At 40.5% G+C, this 20,120-nt stretch overlaps 1 protein-coding gene across 5 annotated transcripts in view; it reads left to right on the top strand.

Annotated features, from left to right (window-relative positions):
- The window catches only part of LOC137889112 (nucleolar protein 4-like), a 137,059-nt gene that overhangs the window by 64,095 nt on the left and 52,844 nt on the right, over window positions 1-20,120 (top strand). For 4 of the 5 annotated variants that reach the window (XM_068732745.1, XM_068732746.1, XM_068732744.1 and 1 more), the window contains one exon: window positions 15,953-16,106. In XM_068732745.1, coding sequence (XP_068588846.1) covers window positions 15,953-16,106 — 154 coding nt within the window. The remainder of the gene's footprint in view (window positions 1-15,952; window positions 16,107-20,120) is intronic. The other variant, XM_068732747.1, reaches the window with a different exon arrangement.

Here is a 20,120-nt window from a genome sequence, read left to right as displayed (position 1 = left end):
CAAAGAACATGATCCTAGTGGCTGACAATGAAACATTGTGCAGGGCTGAATAGATGTTTAGCTCCTCCTCCACAAACTCTGACATCGTGATGAACTGTTTGACCTGTAAAATTAGATTTTGGTTACTTCAAGGGGATATTTGATTTCACGCTAATAAGCAGAAAGAGGAAGGCAAGGACAGAGAGAGATATTTATAGCTCCATGTCCTCTGGTCTGGGACTTTTTTTACCGACGATCATGTGGATCTCAATATATTAAATCATGTAAACAGATTTTTGTTAAAGTCTTGTTTCTGATTATCAGTGAACTCAGACTGCCATCAACATCAACTCTCTTTTATTTTACTACTAAGATTTTTGTTGAAAATAACGTATATATTTCAGCCTGGCGTATAAATGCGGCTTTGTACTTGTCACCTCCGTTGTAGTGACTGGTGAAATTAATATTCATGCAGAACAGCATATATCTGGACAATGAGTCAAAAAGTCAATTGTTTGATTTCTTTACTTTTTTTCTTGAATTGAACAATATGATGAACAGCATTTGTAAATGTTCTTTGTGAGCTATTTAAGGGAGTTGTTAGCTCTCTTGAAAGAAACATGTAAGAGACTTTTCTATCTCAACGCCTTCAACAAGCAATCAGCCTCAACCTTGAATATTGATTCATATTGCAACAGTAGATATCACAATACACACACACACACACACACACACACACACACACACACACACACACACACACACACACACACACAGTCTTTGTATATACTTGTACATTGTTAGGATGCCACAGCACACACATGCACTCACACACAATACAAAGTGCTTATCTAATATCAGGACAAGGTCAGGATCTGTCTGTGTATGATGAATAGAACAGTGATCCTTCTCTCTACGTGACACTCTCTCTAAAGCCCGTCTCACACTGGACAAAAACCCACTAACATCTGCTTTTTGTTCTCGGTGGGGAAGGTTACAACCGGCATTCATTCCCGGGATAGATTTCTCTACAGTAGTCACAGTACTCCAGCTCCAATCTGCAGTGATGGAAACTTGACCCCAGGGTAGACACGCTAATTTATGCCCCTTTTGCAGCACATTGTGTGGAACAGGTTTGAATTGGGCCTATATTTATGAAGCAACAACACAGAGGCTCCGTAGTCTAAACCAAGATGGCGGACTTTATTACTCAAAACATATTCAATTAAACCACTTTCTTTGTTAGTCTTTCCACTGTTCCAACAAACACCAACGCTGTTTTGAGAGTTTGAAAGTAAGACTGAAATAATTAACAGATATCAGAAACAAATACAACTTTTCACTGTTTTACCTACCCTGTTTTCTGGCACGTTCGTGAAGTCAAACATTAGTAAAAATACAGAAAGTCCACACACACACACACACACACACACACACACACACACACACACACACACACACACACACACACACACACACACACACACACACACACACACAGTGGGTTGAACGTATTCAGATTATTCTAAACCACAAGAAGAAGAGGTGGACTGTTTATGCTGTGTACATATTTGTGTGTAGCTGTAGTGGTGCCCTGCTGTCTGTGGTTGTATTTCTGGCCGGCACTTCCTAGTAGTCTGGACAGATAAGATGTTCTGTGGCTTTAGAGTTATGATTTAATTTACAACGAGACATTTATTATTTATTGCACTAAAATGATTGGATTATCTGAATGTTTGGATTTTGATCTGATGAGTGTAGACCTATAGTTTAACTTTGTTGAATTTAATTTTGTGGTTTGTTGAGGTTCATACAGTCTATTGACTGAAGTCTCAGAGACTTAAGTAGCTTGTTTATTGGACAGAGTTTTGGTCAGGTTGAGTTTTGTAATAGCAAATCAAGATTAATCCGATTCTTTTTTCACGTCATGCAGAATCTGTGTCAGATGTAGCTGAATCCTCTAAATCTTGCTGAATCATTAACATTTGTATCCGTTTTCAGATATCGATTTGTCCATTTTATCATAACATGCTACTCTGATTAATTACTGTGAAACAAACAAACAATGTGATTTTTAGCCAACACTTACTTATTCCCACATCCAGCAGTTACAGAGCAACATGATCATTCATTTGTAGTGTTGATGAGTGTTAGTCTTAAATTCTCTCTCTTTTAGCTCTGTTTTTTGGTCTCCACCAATCCCTATAGGAATTATCTTTTTACAGCTTTTTTTTTTTTTTAACACATGAGCCTCAGTGCAGACTGTAGTTTGACTTTGGTTCATTTTGTTCACATTGTCTTTTCAACATCCATCTCCTGATACCATAAACTACTAGTCCAACACCGCAGATGCAGACAAAATCAAAGGAGAACTGGGATTGCATGAATCACCATTTGAAGAGTTATGAAAGTGCATACAGGATAACACACAGTCAGCAGCAGGCTGGGTAACTGACATTATATCAGTTCTGTTTGAGGATGGGAACCATAGAGGGTAGGATAGGTAGGATGGACATTCCCATTGAAATCAACATAGCAGGTGTTCAACGGGGCAGCTACTTACATTACATTACATTACAGTCATTTAGCAGATGCTTTTATCCAAAGCGACTTACAATAAGTGCATTCAACATTTTTTTATGTATTTGTATGTAGCGTTGCCATTGCGACCATTGTAGCTGGCTTTCTTACGTATAAACTAAACCGACTTACGGCAAGTCGCAGACTCACAAAAGTGAGGTTTTTCAGTAACGACTTAGATGAGCAGTGGAGAAGTAGCGTTACGAAGCACAGAGAAACAGAATAAATGAGTAAAATTTCACAAGTTAATGCTTCATCCATACACTCTTGTCACACTGTAGGAAAGCACATTTCAATCCCCAGAAGACTGATAACTTTGTTCAGCACACAAGGCAGGAAGTGGAGCAGGGAGATGAGAACCATCAGTGTTTATAAAACTCCTCCGGTCATGTGACCAGTCATGGTTATCCTCCTAAACGCTCTTCCTCTCTGTGTCTCTGTTCAATGAAGGTCAGTGGCAGCTTATTGATTGTGGCCAGCCGTCTCCTCTGTGCTGCATACTGTACAAGGCTTTTTATAACCTGACAGACAGACAGGACCGCAGCCTGCTGACGCTGACAGACGGTCTTTATAGCTGCCTGCATGCACAGGTTTTCTTTCCTCGTATTTGTTCACCATTTTGTACTCTCCCTGTGTCCGTCCGTCAACCAAATCTTCTTGTCGATTCACCGTCCAATTCATTGCCTTTGTCTGTACCCTACCGATGGTGCAGCATCAATTATTATTAGGATATGTGTGTTTCAGTGGCGATACCCCCCCCCCCCCCTTTAATAGACACAGACCTCCTCCTCATGGCTGGTTGTCTCAGCGATCAATATTCTGCAGTGGAGGTCCTCAGCCTGCACCCTGTTAATCCTTGCAGCATGTGTGTGTGTGTGTGTGTGTGTCCCTGGCCCGCTTGCTTCTTATCAATATCTTCACCTCTCTCTCCATTCAGAAATGATCTTCTCCTCTTCCCTCCAGCCCTCATTGATCTCTGTGAGAGATGGATGCAATCAGATATATAAGACGTTGTTGGACTGAATGCCGAGTGGCTTGTCATGTGGACAGACTGGCAGTTAGCGTCTTAAATTTTCCTGCAGGGATAACATGTGTAGGTCGGATTGATGTATGTTTCAAGAATGTCACCAGTTGTATGTTGCAGCTCAGTACAGCCCACTTTAGCCTCTTTATGTTGCGGCACGCTCAATTGCATTTTCACTGCTGCCTCACAGCAGGAGATCACAGTGCTGACCCGTGATAATTGTGGCCAAACAGTGATGGTGTCGTCACAGTAAACTGATTTTTACAGTGACGGGCGACACGTGCAAGTGACTCACTACAAAGCTGCATTTGAACAGACTTGTTGATGTGCTAGTGGTTTGTATGTTCTACTGGTGTCTGTGTGGGTTTCAGTTTCCTCCCACAGACCATAGACATGTAGGTTTGGTTAATTGGACACCACATAGGTGTGAGTGTGACCGGTTGCCTGTAAGGAGTGGGTGAAATAGAAGAAATCCTCCATTCTATGTATTTTTTATTGAGACACAGTTGATGGATTAAATACAAAAAAAATGGTTTCAATAAAACATAAAATTGTTGGCATAAAGCAGTTCTGCCTATTGATTTGCAATATTGCACACAATGGCGTAAAACATAGAGGGATAGTAAAGGGATAAATATCATGTAAAAAGAATGACTAAATATCTGATGGTAGAGTAATTTTTATTGTTTGTTTATTGTATTTCTCCTGACATCACTTGAGACAGAAGATACATCTGATAACAAATAAAATAGATATTTCTATTACACAAAATTCGGGGCCGGCAGCAGCCGTTGCTGGAGGTATTATTTTTTTAGATTGTCCGTCTGACCCATTCTCGTGAAAGCAATATCTCAGGAACGCCTTGAGCGATTTCCTTTTAGGCACAAGGAGGTAATTCAAGTTCCTTTGTTTTTTACTTCTTCTTTTTTATATACTGGATACTGTCACCTTCCAAGGCCATCCTTCAAATTCTGATCTAAGAAGAGAAATTTACTCTTTGGTTTAACTGCTCCCAGCAACTCACGTTTTAAGGGTTCACAAGCCTGTTTGGAAGGGATGGAATTATATGTGTATTATATATGTTTATTTATTTAGTGTATACATTTCTGTATTTGTGAATATGTAATTACATTCACAAGTCAAAACTGTGTTTTATGCTTCACACGCACTTCTAGGTTTCAAACAAAACATGTAAAGTTGCAGGACTGTTGTATGAGACAAATGAGGTCTCTCGCTCCACACAAAAAAGCACATAAAACGGTTTCACCTCAACTCCAACACACACACACACACACACACACACATCAGTCAATCACAGCACCTCACAGAGGGAATCACTCTGGGTAGACGTGGTGTGATGGTGATAATGGTGAAGAATGCGATGATGATGGTGGTGTTGATGATGGTGACCGGTAGTCCCAGTCTTTTTCTTTTTCTCCATCTATTCAAGGAATCAGAATTCCACTGAAACAACATCATTATAATGAACATCCAACCTGGAACAGTCTCCTTGGAAACCAACAAACATGATTGCGAGGCTGGGAGGAGAGTCAAAGAAAGGCGGATGGAGGGAGCGGGTCTTATTTCTGTTGGGTAAAGAATAAAAACATCTGAGAGTGCTGCAGCGAGGGAGCTGGCAGGGTGGAGCGGGGAGAAGGCGTTGGTGGGGGAGGAGCTGAGAGGAGGGGGCGTTGGGGGGGGGGGGGGGGGGGGGGTTGGCAGGCTGATGATGGAGTGAGGAAAGGGCAGCAGAAGATGGGGATGTAGTTGGCAGGGTAAAGGGATGGGGGCAGAAATATAGGGAGATAAATATGGAGGTGGGGTGGTGTGGGAGAGTGATGGGTGGGGGGAGGTAGGTAGGTGGAAGGATGCCAATTTGACAGCTTTAGGGAGGCTTCAGGGTCCGGCTCTGCACCACCACGGCCTGTAAAACAAAGAGAACAAAGAGGCTGAGCAGAGGAAGAACCACACCAACCCCCCCAACTCCTTCATGTGGGGGGGAGTGCCCACCTTAATTGATTTTCTTAATGATATTCATTTTACACTGCTGCACTGAGGACACACTAGGATCGAGATGAGACTTTAAATACTAAAGTAGCACCAATACTAAAGTAGCACCAAAACCAATATGTGACGCATGTTTATAGTGAAATGAGAAATGAGTCTGAAATTCTTTATTGTTATTATTGTTGTCTTTGAAAATGGAGGCAGTCCAAAGGAAGTCCAAGGTGCTCTGCCATTTAATTTTTTTTTTATAATAATTGTAATAGTAATAATTGTAATTTTATAATAAATGGCACTGTTCATAAAATACATTTGTGCTGGAACAATGAGTGGATTCTTCAGTCAACAGAAATGAATAGACAACTAATTCTAGTTTATAAAGTAATTTGCTTAGCAAAAGTGACAAATAGTTGTAGTTTGAATACATTGGTTAGAAATTGTGATTTTTTTGTGTGACTTTCACACATTCTATAGACGATACATCAAAAAAATAATATTAGACCCCAGAGTATTAAGTTAATTTAAGTGACAACCGAAAACAGCCTGTACTGTATTTAATCATCAGCTCAGAACCTTTGTTCCATAATTGCGTTTCCCCACATAATCACGGTTGGCTGATTTGTTACGTCACAGTGATTCTCTGCTGCTCTGAACTTCTCTATTAAAACATCATCTCTCAGTTTGTAATTTGTATCGGCAAAGAGGCTCCATGGCCCTCCAGTGGCTCTATCTGTGGGGATGCAGGAGTTGAAGGAGTGGGTGGAACAAGTTGGAGAGCTTATTACTTTTGACAGAAAATAGAAGAAAATATCACATAAGTTTGAAGCAGATACTTTAACATAATGTCTTGGTGTGGGGCTCTTGTACAGGAATAAACAGTAATGAAGAAAAAAAAAAGTCTAGGGATATATCCTATTTAGTGTGTGGTTGACCCTTTGGTTTTACATCTTCTGTACTCTTCTCCTAATAATCCTCCTAGTAATGTGTTGACGACATCAGAGAGAGGATGAATTAGCAAAAGGAGGAGATAATCAGGGAGGAGAGCATACAAGAAGTAGTGGAACAAAGGAAAGATGGGAGTTTGGAGAGATGAAGTAGGTGGAAGGATGTGACTGTAGAGGAGGTGATGGAGGACAGATGGAAGGAGCTAGGAGAAGTACAGGTGTCAATAGAAAAAAGAAGATGAGCACAGAGGGAATGAGCTGTTTCCTTCCGTCCGTCCGGTGGCTAACCTGATTAGCTTAGCAACGCTATTGGACCAGATCCGGCTGCTCTGGAAGCACAAACAACAATCAATGCACTTCTATATCCTGAGTTACAGACATGTACAAAATACACATGCACTGCCTTACGGCAATGTGCAGACTTGTAATGCTCTGCTGAACTGTTCTCTCTCTTTGTAAATAATGTAGAGCAAAGATTTCCAACCAGGGGTATGTGTACTTATAAGGATTGACATATTGATAGCTCTTTCTTTTTCTCGATTCTGTGGGTGGTGGTGCATGGCCGTTCTTAGTTGGGGGAGCGATTTGTCTGGTTAATTCCGATAACGAACGAGATTCCGGCATGCTAGCTAGTTACGCGGCCCCGTGCATCTGGCGTCCAACTTGTTGGAGAGTGATGCCCTTCGATGTCTGGGGCTGCACACGCGCCACACTGAGTGGATCAGCGTGCGTCTACCCTTTGGAGAGGCGTGGGTAACCCACTGAACCCCACTAGTGATAGGGATTGGGGATTGCAATTATTTCCATGAACGAAGAATTCCTAGTAATATGGGTCATAAGGTTGCGTTGATTTAGTCCCGGGGGGGGGGGGGCAACTGCGACTGTGGCTCAGTGTTAGAGCAGGTCATCCTTCAATCAGAGGATCGGTGGTTAAATCTCCGGCTCCACTTGTCCATGTCAATGTGTTCTTGGGCAAGACACCGTAGTCTATGCCCTCCGGTGTATGAACGGGTATGAATGTTCGATAGTCCTGATCGGCAGGTGGCATCTTGCATGGCATCAGTGTAAGAATTTGTGTGTATGGGTGAAAGATAGGTAGTGTTAAGGCGCTTTAAATGGTCGGAAGTCTAGAGAAGCGCTATACAAGTACAAGTCCATTTACCATTACCTATTTGCCTCGTTTTCACTATGCAATTTTGTTTGCCACTGGGTCACGATCTCCCAGGAGAATGAAGGCTCAATTTGTTTTACTAGTTTTACTCTGCCTTTATTAGAGCTCTGAGATTTGGGTTTCTAGTTCAAATTTGGATTCCTACATTTTTTTCTTGGTTTGGACAGGAGCCACGGTCGGGCCAAGAAGGTAACCCACACGTTGTGAAACTCTCGGCAGATAGTTGATGGTAGGCATTGCTCTTGAATAGTTAAGGAATGGAATGGTTGATTTAAGTCAATGACCTAAAATAGATAATGTTAGGTATTGACATCAAATGTTAGGATAGGTCGTGGACAGCAAGTCAAAATAGTTTGCACACGATTTTGCAACTTGTGGATAACCATCTGCCAGCTGCCAGTCTGCTAGCGGTAGCCATGTTAACCACTAAAATGAAAATAAAACCAGAAAATGAACACCAGGTGCTACGAGAAGCCAGATATCTGTTTGAGGAGTGGGCCTCTGTATACATGAAGTGCATACAGTGTGTTCTGTAATTGATTCTCTTAAGATACTGACAAATGTTGAGAGGCAGAGAAACGGAGGTAAACGTGGGTTATTGAGTTGGTCTGATCGCTCCAAACCCTGTTCATATGTTAATCTATCAGGCAGGAACACTGCTGTTCATCTGTATGCAGATTAGGACAGCTCATTACTGAGACCATTAATAAACAACACACACAAAAAAGACTTTAGCTGACTGAGGTAAAATGCAGAAGAGGAAAAGAAAGAGAGGGGGGGAGGAAGAGCAGATAACCAATAAAAATGTAAGAATAACACCTTACTGAATAGGTGATATTTCACTCTGCTAAATATTTAGTTGTAATGCTGATTTGTCATTTGCTTAAAAAGTCTAAATAGAACACAGAGTGTGTTTGTTTGCGGTAATGAAGGAACATGTCGCCCAGTGCAACAGTGTCGCTCACTGATGTGTCTTGATTTGAGCTCAACAAGCTAGGCACAACCTGCCTAGAGAGGAAAAAAACGTTTTGATGTGTTTCTACTGACTGATGTGAAGGGTGAGAGGCAACTGACACAAGAGATGGAGGTTCTGCTTTGACATTACATGGCTACGTAGACTTTCTTTCCCTCTCTTTCTTTCATGTATTTCATGCATTATGTGTGAGAGAGATGGATAAAGGCATACAGTAAACCTGCATGTACCTTTTTGTAATGCATTGTTCTGTGTTTTATGTGTGTATGCTTCACTATGAGCTTTTGATTGTACTGTACGACTTTTATTTTGTGCCGCAACAGTCATACATTTAAACTGCTGTCATGAGTGACTGTTGATGCATTATTGTAATCTAATTAATCCAATGTTTGTGAAGGATTTGCAGGGCGGTAGTTGAGTCATGATGGTGCTTGGTGGAGTGGGTATAGGGCCTTGAAAAAGCCGTAGCCCCGGGGCCCGTGGTGCATCCTTTCACCCATTATTTTTGATGTTTGGAAACGGCCTTGTTGGAGGTCTGCGCTCTCCATGTGCCATTCTAGTTGGTTTGTTTGTTTGTCAGCAGGATAACTGAAAAACTACTGGCCTTATTTTAATGAAATTAGGTGGAAGGGTGTAGCATGGTCCGAGGAGGTCCACTATATATTCTGGAGTGGTTTCAAATCACAGAGGGATACATCAAATAATTGTTCACTTATTGAAACTACCTTGGCTTAGGTTTGCACTATCCGAGTGCCCTTCTACATTTATACAAACAAGAGACTAAATAGATAAGAATTATCCATTTTGGCGCATTTTTCTGGGTATTGATAATTGTTATATTGCACTTAGTTACGAGCTATTGTCAAACTTTTCTACTAGTTCTAGTTATGCTTGCTGTGCTTAAAGAAATCTCCTGCTGGATTCTGGTCACAGCAAATGATCTGAGAAAAAGTTCACTTTCTCTTTCACAGCACCAAAGGAGATGAGCCTCCTCAAGACTTCATCAGCGCTCATTTTCCAAGAGTCATTATGAAAAGTGAAGTCAGACAGATTTACCATTAGATAGTGCCCACGGGTCTAATATGAATCTTCTGTTCTTCAGTCCTCCAGCACCACGACAAAGAGATGAGGGCTAACCAGTGATTACGGCGCTGAGATTATCGGGTAATTGAAAATTAGGTAATGTGAGCTGGTGATGATAGTAATTGAAAAGGAATTAAGAGTAGATTAAAATAAGGTCTCATTTGATCATTTGTCAGAGTTGATTCATGTGCTCGGCTGTGGTGAATTAACAGCCTCAGAATAGTCTCCAAGCTGATTAACATGCCGAGCTGTAAGTTCACGGAGTCGCTCACAAACTTGCATTTTGTAACCCGGAATGTGAGCGCTGGAAATCTTGAGTTTTTTTCTCCTTTTTTTCACCCTGGAATTACATTTAGCTGTGAGGACTGCCTGGAGCAGCTTTGTTTCTTGGGCACATTAGGTACCTGAACATAAATACTGGCAACTGTTGAAGCTTTTCTAATTTCCGTGTCCTGCAAATATCGGCTGATTCAATGGAAGAATTCTAATACCACATTAGAACCTGCAGCTGAAGGGTTTTTCACATTAATACATGATGATGCACAGATAGGTGGGTGACACAGTGACGTTCAATATGGATTGAAGCCTTTCTGAGTAAATGACAGCTCTCTGGATAGCTTGGCTGTTCCCAGGCTTACATTCATGCTACCAGGTATCGTCAGTGTGTGTAGTCTCTTACTGCCTGAATGCAACGAGGAAGCTAATCCAGTGTGACGAGCCCAGGGAAACTCCTCCTCTGAGAACCCTCTTTAATGGACAGATATGGGTCAGTGCTGCCACATGGACTCACTGCAGGAGATACAGCAAGAGTTGTATGTACACAACTGTCTTCTGGAAGCTGTGGAATCCCCGGCAGTAGGGCATGTTTTTAATTTCATGTGCTGCGACAATAAGAACACGGATAAAGGTTTTCTGTTGATTTAAAGAGAAACATCCTATTGCGGCTGGTAATGCGCAAAGAGAAGATAGTTATTATTTTAAAAAAAATGCAAGATGGGGTCTTTTTGCCTGATCAGAGATCGTTATTCCAGTTTGTGAAATTTTTTCCATTTTCATTTTGGGACAACTGTGAAGGATTCTGTCTTCTTTAGCTGCACATGGCGGGGTGGCTTTGATGTTTACAGTAGCATTCATACATTCCCTTTATTTTTACTCGAGAGATCATTTAGGGGCGACCTGATTTACAATGACATCAAGGCAATTACAAAAACAAAGGAAAGGAATGAGCCGCCTGAGGTCGTAGCTGGGTTACCTTAGCTTCCTCTCAGCTCTCCTCTCTCTCTCCTTCTGGGGTATTCGTTTGGACCGGCTGGTCTGGCTGGCTGGTCTCAAGGTCCGCTGGACTTAATCCAATCCCCAAACTTCCTTTTTTGATGTTGCCATTGCTATAATTGATGTCATTTTTACAGCATACGTTATAACATTTTATAAGTATTTGTTAATTATTACCAAATATTTGCAAACCTTTAAGAAATCATGTATCCATCTATAAACATTATTTTTTTTAAAGTTGCAACTAATGATTATGATACCTTGTTATATGTTAATAAATACTTTGTAAAACCTCTAAAAAATATTTAGTCATATAATACTTTGTTAAATGCTGATAAATACTTTCTAAAGACTCTATACACATTATTTAGATAGGTAGTCATGACTTTTTAAACGTTAACATTATTTTCATAGCTTATACTTAAATGGTCGATGGTTAATAATCAGTTTCTGGTCCATTTATGTAAAGTTTATAGATATGTACAGATCTGCAAATCATTTGTTAATAATTAACTAATACTTTATATTTTATATCAAATGTTAATAATTAGTTTATTATAAATAGTTTATATATTAATATTATTGATATTATAGATATAGTTTAATTAACTATCATTGTATAATTTATTAATGATGATTATTATAAAGTGTTAGTTATGTGAAACAAGTAGAAATTGGGATATGTAAGATTACATTTCTAAAATGTCCAAATGGTAGTATTGAATGTTTTTAAGGAGGTGCTGGATTTGTTGCACTAAAATTAGAAGCTTTTTTTTTTTTCAGACTTAGCTTGTAGAATTATTAAGTGAGAGTCAGTAGAGCTTGTCTGATAAAACCCATCTGAGGATGAAGCAAGTCTGAAAGGTAATATGGTAATTTCCCAGTAAGGTTTTTATTGACAAAAAGATACGAGTGAGTTTCACGTCTCTCGTGGAGAGAAGACCACCGAACCCTTAGATGTATAATATAATGATGAGTACCATACACTGGTAGTAAATCTCAAGGCAGAGTGATAAACTGAGTCCAGAAATTTAAGAGCTGAAAAGGATGCGAGCCTATAAATCACGTCATTGTTGTCCGAGACTGACATGAAAACTGCCTCAACAGCCCTTTTCTACAAAACGTGGGGAAGATGGTTTTATTTCTGTACAGCCAACCTTTTGCCTGAGTCGGCACACAATGTTATCTAGATGAGCTTTGAATGAGAGTTTATCATCAATCCAGATGCAGAAATGTTTATTTTTTGTGACTCTCAATCGTGAGTCTGTTCTATGATATAATATTAGGGAACGTCATCTGTGTCACGCCATTTTTTTTAACTTTACACATCGGCAATTTTCAAAAGGTACACAATTCATGTGCTACTCTGCATACCTAACGTTAATTGTAAAAAAGCTTCTTATTTTAAAGCTGACCGTATTAAGGAGAAAAGATTATCTAACCCAGCCCAAACCTCTCCGTGAACCTAATGACCTCCCAGAGGCCCCCCCTGCACACCTTCCTCCCATGATCCCCAGTGTTACATTAGTAGATATACTGTTGTTGCTCATTTTCTGTTTTAGCGCAATTAGTTTTGACATATATATACTCATATCAGTGTTTTCCGTGGCTCAAAATGTGGCGGAGGTGATACCATTATGTGCACAGACATGCATGTGTACTGTCCTGGATCACGTTCGTTCCAAAAGTAGCATATCACATGACATGGTTAAGCTGTTTGAGACAAAAAAATATGACCAAAATACTGATACACTAAAACAATTATATTCTTCTGGCAAAATAGTATCGACACAAATGAAGATCTCTTCTTGTTTTTGAGGTATTTCAAAATTATTCTAAAACTAATTATATTATTTGTAATCCTCGCTCGTACACTTTTATGAGACATAGCCTACAGGCTTTGCAATGAATTACTTTATTTCTTTACTTTTCACCTTTGTAAACAGATGCCCACTGGTGTTGTAGTCGCAGTGCAATACGACAATCAGGCACACATGTCCATAAATGCCAGCTGGCGACATAAAACTACATAAAAACATTGGGATAGGAGACCAATGATGACCTCATCTGCATTCTATGTTTCATATGATTGATTTTAGAATATTTAGTTTTCTTTCGTGATTTATTTATTTTTTTCTTTTGTGACAGACTGCTCTTTTCTTCCTCTTTGGCAGTTTTGGCAGCGTCTATCCCGGTGCACTGTGCTGATTACCATACAGCGCCAGCTTGTTAGAAAATAGTATTTTTCATCTGAGTTATGTCACGAGTTGGAGGCGGGACAAAATTTGACACAGGTGGCCACCTTCTAAGTCTCTATGCAGGAGGAACCTTTGATATAAGTAGAAAGTTAGAGTTAAGCACACACCTCAGTCTTGTATGTAAAGGCCCACCCAATTGCTTTGTGTAATGTATTAGGTATTAAATAGTATATGGGTACAAATGTATATAGAGTATGTAAATATACGTATATATAAATGTGGACTATATCTGAAAGACAAGTGGAACATTTTTATTTAGCTTTATATGTGCGTCTGTTTTCATTACCTCTGTTTCTCAGACAATTGTTAGTTGCAACATTTATCTCAGTGTCACATGTAGGCTTTTGAATTATGCATCGCATGTATTTAAAATAAGGCCGTCAGTCCACCTGTCTGTAAAGCTATGTGTCTTTTTATTTGAGTTTTTAGAGCAACAACAAAAAAGAGCATTTTACTGCATCTTAGCTCCAGTGTCATGGAGGTCTTTGCTCATTCATTAATCTTTTCATTGTTTGTGTGCGTACATGTGTGTGCAATAAAAGGCGGTTGTAGCACTCAGGACCTCATTACTGAGAGCGCAGGTCTCCTTAGATGCTGATAACATAACAGCTATAGAGGAGTGTGTGTGTGTGTGTGTGTGTGTGTGTGTGTGTGTGTGTGTGTCTGTGTCTGTGTGTCTGTGCTTTTATTATACTGCTACTCCAGGTTCAAGCCACAGTCCAAGATAACATGCATATTTTTTTGTTGTTGATTCATGTTGGGAGTGTGGGGGTTATAGAGTATCTGTATTTGAGGTGTGTTCAGGGACAATGATAAGAACTTGTCTTGTCTAAGTTACATTTGAAAACTCCTGAATTTTTGGGACGACAGTTTAACAAAAACGACGTGGGACTGACTAATATATACGTGTTTATGGTTTGTTCTGATGGTCACGTATTCCAGGAGTTATGTCAGTATTAGGCAATCCCTTGTCTCATATTTTACGTCTACTTAGTGTGCATGAAAAAAAATCAAGTCAGCCTTAACCATTGCTTATTTGCTGTAATTACGATCTTTCTCTATTCATGATAATATCATAGTTGGCATGCACAAATGAGAAGGGAGAGATTCAAATATTAAAAAAAGACATTTAAAAACTAAAGGTAATCCAGAGTTCTTCCGAATCATCCAATAGGCTTGTTCTTGTTCTGAACATGAAGCTTTAATTTGACAAATTTTACCACTGGAGTGTTTTTATCTCTTCAAGTTTATTCGCCACAAACTACTAATGGAACAGCTGTACGTATATTTGCCCTAGCTGTTAGCTTCTGGAGGTCACAGTATTGTTATGTCAGATTTCAGACCTTTACAGGGACTCCAGTTTCTCTATCCAGGAAAGAGAAAGAGGCAGGTTTAAGGCACTTCCACATTGTCGCCTGGTCTTTCCATTGTCTTATATCACCTCTAAAATTATCTAAAAATGTACAGTCTAAACACCACTTAAGAGCTGTGTACCTAAGGTCTACCACTTTTTCACATAGAGACATACTCTGCTCTCCTTCCATCAGTCACCAGCTGATCAAACAGTGGATAAATCTATTTCATGACCGCTTTCATGCTCAGCTTTTGGTAGCTTGTGACTGGCAAAAAAAGTGAGCATTACCTTTTGAACAGATGAAAAAGTGTGTGAGGGGGAAGGGAGACAGAGTTTTGTGGGAAAAAGAAGCCTCTCAGTGTGATGTTCCTGCTACCAGCACGGCCTGCAGGTGCTGCACACTGAGCATCATGTAATGTTTGATTTGCCTGCCTGCCGTTTCTCTGCCTCGTGTTTCTTGTTTCCTCTGATGTTTGGGTTAAACCGGCGTAGCAGCTGTCATGCCTGCTCCAATGGATGCTGAGTCTGACGAAGCAGAGAAAAGAGAGATGGCTCGAAGCAGCTTCATTCATGATAATCTGAGTTTAGGTGGCTTTATAGAAGATATCTATTAGAAAAGAGAGTATTGGTAATTTAGGTTGATGTTTGACACGTAAATGTAATTGTTGTTAGGTCACATGACTTTATGTCACTACCGGGAGGCTAAACACACACTATTTCGATATGATGGATGTTTAGTAGTCTCATTTAGCCACTTAATTAGCCACATAGTGTTATTCTGGTGATTAAAGATCCTTTCACTGTTGCACAGAGAGCATCTCTCTGTCGATCAATTGATAGCTAAATGCTTGAAATATGAAATGCTGTTGGACTCATTTTATTTTGACTTTGTCTCAATCTATACCAATGTAGCTTGTCTAATATAGGGGTGAAGTATTTTGAAGAAAAACAATCTAAATGTGAACTGCGGTATTATTTACGATGTTAGAGGGAATGATAGTTCTTACATTATTGTCATTTTCATTGAAAAACATAAAAATGACTATGGTGGGATCTTGCAAGGATTTGTACCAAACAAAGATTTCTGTAGAATAAGATGTGGAGGACAAGACCTCTCATTTATTTTAAATGGGTGTTTCATCACACATTTTGCCTTTAACAAATATTGGGCCACTATGATTTGAAATTTGCAGTCGGCCATGTTGCTATTTCGATAACATTTTGATTAATTGTGCAGCCTCACTCTAATACTACACTATTACTAGGTTAGTATGTGTGACTAATGTTCCTGTTTCGTCACTTCTGGTCAGGATGACGGTTCACTGAGCAGCGAGGAGGAGGCAGAGATGAGCGAGCCCACATGGCTAGCAGCTGATTTGGGAGCAGCGTCTGACCTGAGCCCGCCCAGCCGAGGTGAGAGGATGCGCCACAGTCCCCAGAACACACACAGCAAGGAGGACGACGGTAAGGTCCAGGAGGAATTTAACCTGTTTGGCTATTTAGTCGTGTTGTTGTTGGATTCCGGTCCAAATCTTTACGTTTTAGTGCATATTGTGTTATAATATGTATAGTGACTGCCCTCTACTGGTTGAAACTAATCTGGGGACGGGTGACATATATGGGGGTAGCTTTCGTCACCAACGAACCCCCAACTGCAGTGCATGAGATGCATGGCGGAATTAGCTTGTTCGATAGCTAACTAGCCGGCGGCTAATTTAGAAAAATTTAACAACTTAGTGATGCTTTCCTAAGCTGTGACAAGAAGAGTGTGTTGGTGAAGCATTAACACTGATTCACCAGATTTTGTAATGTGCTGAATTTATGTGCTTATTTTCAAGTCTCAGAGAGAGAAAAGGCTTGTGCTGTACTGTGATTGTAGTGCTACACTGGTTAAGGAAAATGAGCCGACGCTACAATCGACTGGGCGTCGATTGTAGCGTCGGCTTCTTCAGCCCCCCTCCCAGCCCTGCACATGTTGATACTAGAGGCATTTCCTGGGTAGAAGCACTTAAGCCAAAAATCTGGGATTTAGTTGCTCTTTAACTCCGCAAGGATCTGCTCTTGATTTCATTTTTGCTGCTCATTGTTCTTCCGGAGCCTAGAACAACTTTGTTCTGTTCTGGAGATAAGACTTCCAAGCCATATCTACAAAATGAAATATATATGTGTATATATGTGTGTGTGTGTGTGTGTGTGTGTGTGTGTGTGTGTGTGTGTGTGAGTGCAACATTTTTTATCGGAACATATCTAATGAGATTTACTTTTTTGTGAGATATCAAACCATCATGTGAGGATACAACAATCTTTTAACTGGCTGTTCCTTTGCTTTCCATTTCTCTTTTATTCTCTCTTCTGTCAGTTTGTGTCTCTCTATCATTGTTAGTCTGTCATTGTTTCAAGCTCACACTTAATAGGGTATTCCTGGATTATCACTGTATTTCACAAACATACATTATAAGCAGTAGATTTGACTGTGTGTTATTCGTATGCACATTCACTTTATCATATATTTTGTCAGCCCTTTAGCACTGGAAACCAGAAGGTTTGATCCTTGAGAAAACAACAATAATAAGTCAGAAGAGAGACTGAAATATTCATGTTGTGGAGGATCTCTGATTGGAGGTAGTTGTGGAATGTCGGGGTAAAGACATTTTTCTTTCCTTCTGTCTTTTTGTTGCCTTACACTAAACTGCCACTCTTCTTCTCTCTGCCACCCTGTTTTCCTCTGTTTCTCTCTCACACACACACACACACACACACACACACACACACACACACACACACACACACACACACACACACACACACATATTATTACCTCTCTTTTAATTTCCTCTTTCTGCTTCTTGCTGCCTGTCACACTACTCAGCTTTCTCTGCACTGAGAGGCATCCTATGGTGAGGAGCGCTCACTTTGAAGCCGTATTGGTTCATAATGCTGCAAGAATACAGCAATTACCTGCTACTTTAACAAGTGGGCTGTGTGTATATTTGTGTGTATGTGAGACATTGCCTATGCATATTTGAATGGTACTGCAATGCACGTTAGCCAGTGCTGAGTGTGCATGTAGTACCCAAAGACATTCTGGCAGTAGTGTAGTAAAAGATTTTCATAAATGATCAGCTTTAATGTTAAAAAAAAATAAAAAAATAAATAAAGCTTATAAAAATAGATTTAATGAAATTAAGTGGCATAAGTAGTTTGAGAGGATTGCATCATGGGAAAGTTGAGGGAGTGAGCTCAGTGTGTGTATAAGGAGTGTATAAGGCCTTGTCATTAAAAGGTCACACTGTTTCCTACACCTCATATGGAAGCCAGAAGAGGGTTGTAGGCGTCCAAATGCCAACACTCAGAGGAGCTGAGAGGCCAAGTTGAAGTGCCTTTCCTGATCAATTAGACTCCAATCCAAGGAAAAAGGCAGGCAGCAAAGCTGCCACTTATTCTCTAATGTAAAGGAGTGTTAGTAATGTATTACTAACCCAACACTTGGGTTGGGTTGCCTGGCCGGATAGATGGATCTATCAGGAAAGGGGAAACATTTTGTGTTTCTAGGGGTCTTGAAATGTGTTTGTAGATTTGTGAGAATTAATACAGGCTTGAAAGTAGCTCACACCCTGAGGAAAGCCTTGCCTTGCCTCATTGCCCTTCTGTGTTCTGCATTCATTTAACAAGAAACAAGTATTCATTTAGTTCTAAAGTTGCATATCTTGCTTTTGAGCTAATCATCATCAGTTCCTTCACCGTGAAAGCCCGAGTGCTGGTCCCAACTTCTGCTGTTGCTATGGCACTTTATAAAACCTGTTTAAAGTGCTGCGCTCTCTAAAGTAAAAGCTGAACTATTTTAAACTTCTCTCACTGTGTTCTCCCACTGCTGAAAGCCCACTAAACCCTTCGCGCTGTGGGGAACTTGCAGCCCCAGCAGCAGCTCTTTTCTCTGTCAACGAGGAGCTGCTTCGGCTTTGAACACAGCCAGAGAGCTTGTGGTGGATAGGACTCCCAGAGTTAATATCAGGTGGGTGTTTTTCCAACCAGCAAGCTGTTAGGGCATTTAACTTGAGTAGGCAGCTAATTTCAACAGAGCAGATGGTCCACACACACACACACACACACACACACACACACACACACACACACACACACACACACACACACACACACACACACATATGCCTATGTCCAGCTCAGAAGCAGCTATTGTAGTCAATCACATTTATGAGCTCCTGACCGCCACCTCGCTTTTCTTCTTCTCTGCTCCACTCAATTTAGGAGTGATTGTTCAAGTGAAAAGCTCCTAACGTGTGACTGGCAGTTTGAAATCTTGTGACTTGCGGACAGGAAACAATTTTCGTTGAAAGTTGCTTAAAAGAGCCAGTGGCCTCACAGTCTGGTGAGCAGAAGATTAATGGACTTTCAAGGGAATTCTGTGAGAGTAAACCAAATTATAAATCTGCTCTGAAATGATTCAGCTTAACGTTTGAATTACAAAAAATGTTGATTATTTTTATATTGTTGCATTGTGATTGATGGGCCAGTTTTGTGACACCCTGGTTGTTTAGCATTACTTGGAAAAGGATCTATCCCCACTTTATTAGTAAAAGCCTCTCCTCTGAAAGATATGTGGTTTCCATCCGACAGCTACAAAATGATGTGCTAGTTGGAAACCAGTGCGCTGCAGCAAGACTAACCTTGACTCGAGCTGTCACTCTGAATTTATTTCACAAATGCTATAGGATCCAACCTTGGACAAAGCTCATACTGGCCTGCCGGTGAGCCGGGCCTCTAGATCTGCTTGCACTTTCAATAGACTAATTTCACAACACTTGTATGTTCTTCAGCTTGCTGAGAGGTCTACGTGTGAGAAAGTGTGTGTGAGTGTGCACTCCACGCTTCTCCACATCACTCTGTCTCGGGCCTCCTTTCCTGGAGCCTCTTGTTCTGAAGAAAATGTGCAGAGATGGAGAGGGCTTGTCAGATGATGGAGCTGACATTACAGGTCCTCTCCACAGGGGATGAACTGAAGAGAGGGAGGGAAAACAGAGTGGAGAGGGGAAGGGAAATGAAAAAAGGACAAGAGGGAGGACGAGAGGGCGGAAGGATGACGTTGTCTAGGAAGGAGACCGAGGAGAGGAGAGAAGCGCATGGAAACGAGAACAGAACGGTGGATGATAGATAGGCCAATATATTGATCAGCTGACATACTGAGCTCGACATTGTCTGCAACTACTGATATTACAGATGTTCCAGTAAAATGTCCTTCCTTGTAATGAAGGAGTGATGAGGGAGATGAAAGGAGAAAGAGGCCATGGGTCAAACATATTAGTGGACTTTTCCTGACATCTTTGCTTGCCTCTCGTCTCCTATATTCCCTTCCCTCCATTGATCATTTAACAAGCTAGCTTTCAACACATCTATCTGTATTCTCAATATGTGAACAGATCAGATACAGGTCGCTAAAATTCTCTTTGTACAAACTTACTC

This window comes from Cebidichthys violaceus, unplaced genomic scaffold (genome assembly GCF_023349555.1).
Source record: "Cebidichthys violaceus isolate CVI_PGR_0920_01 unplaced genomic scaffold, fCebVio1.0.p SCAF_6, whole genome shotgun sequence".
Taxonomy (NCBI): domain Eukaryota; kingdom Metazoa; phylum Chordata; class Actinopteri; order Perciformes; family Stichaeidae; genus Cebidichthys; species Cebidichthys violaceus.
The sequence above is the reverse complement of the archived record's forward strand: the minus strand, read 5'-3'. Positions and strand labels throughout refer to the sequence as shown.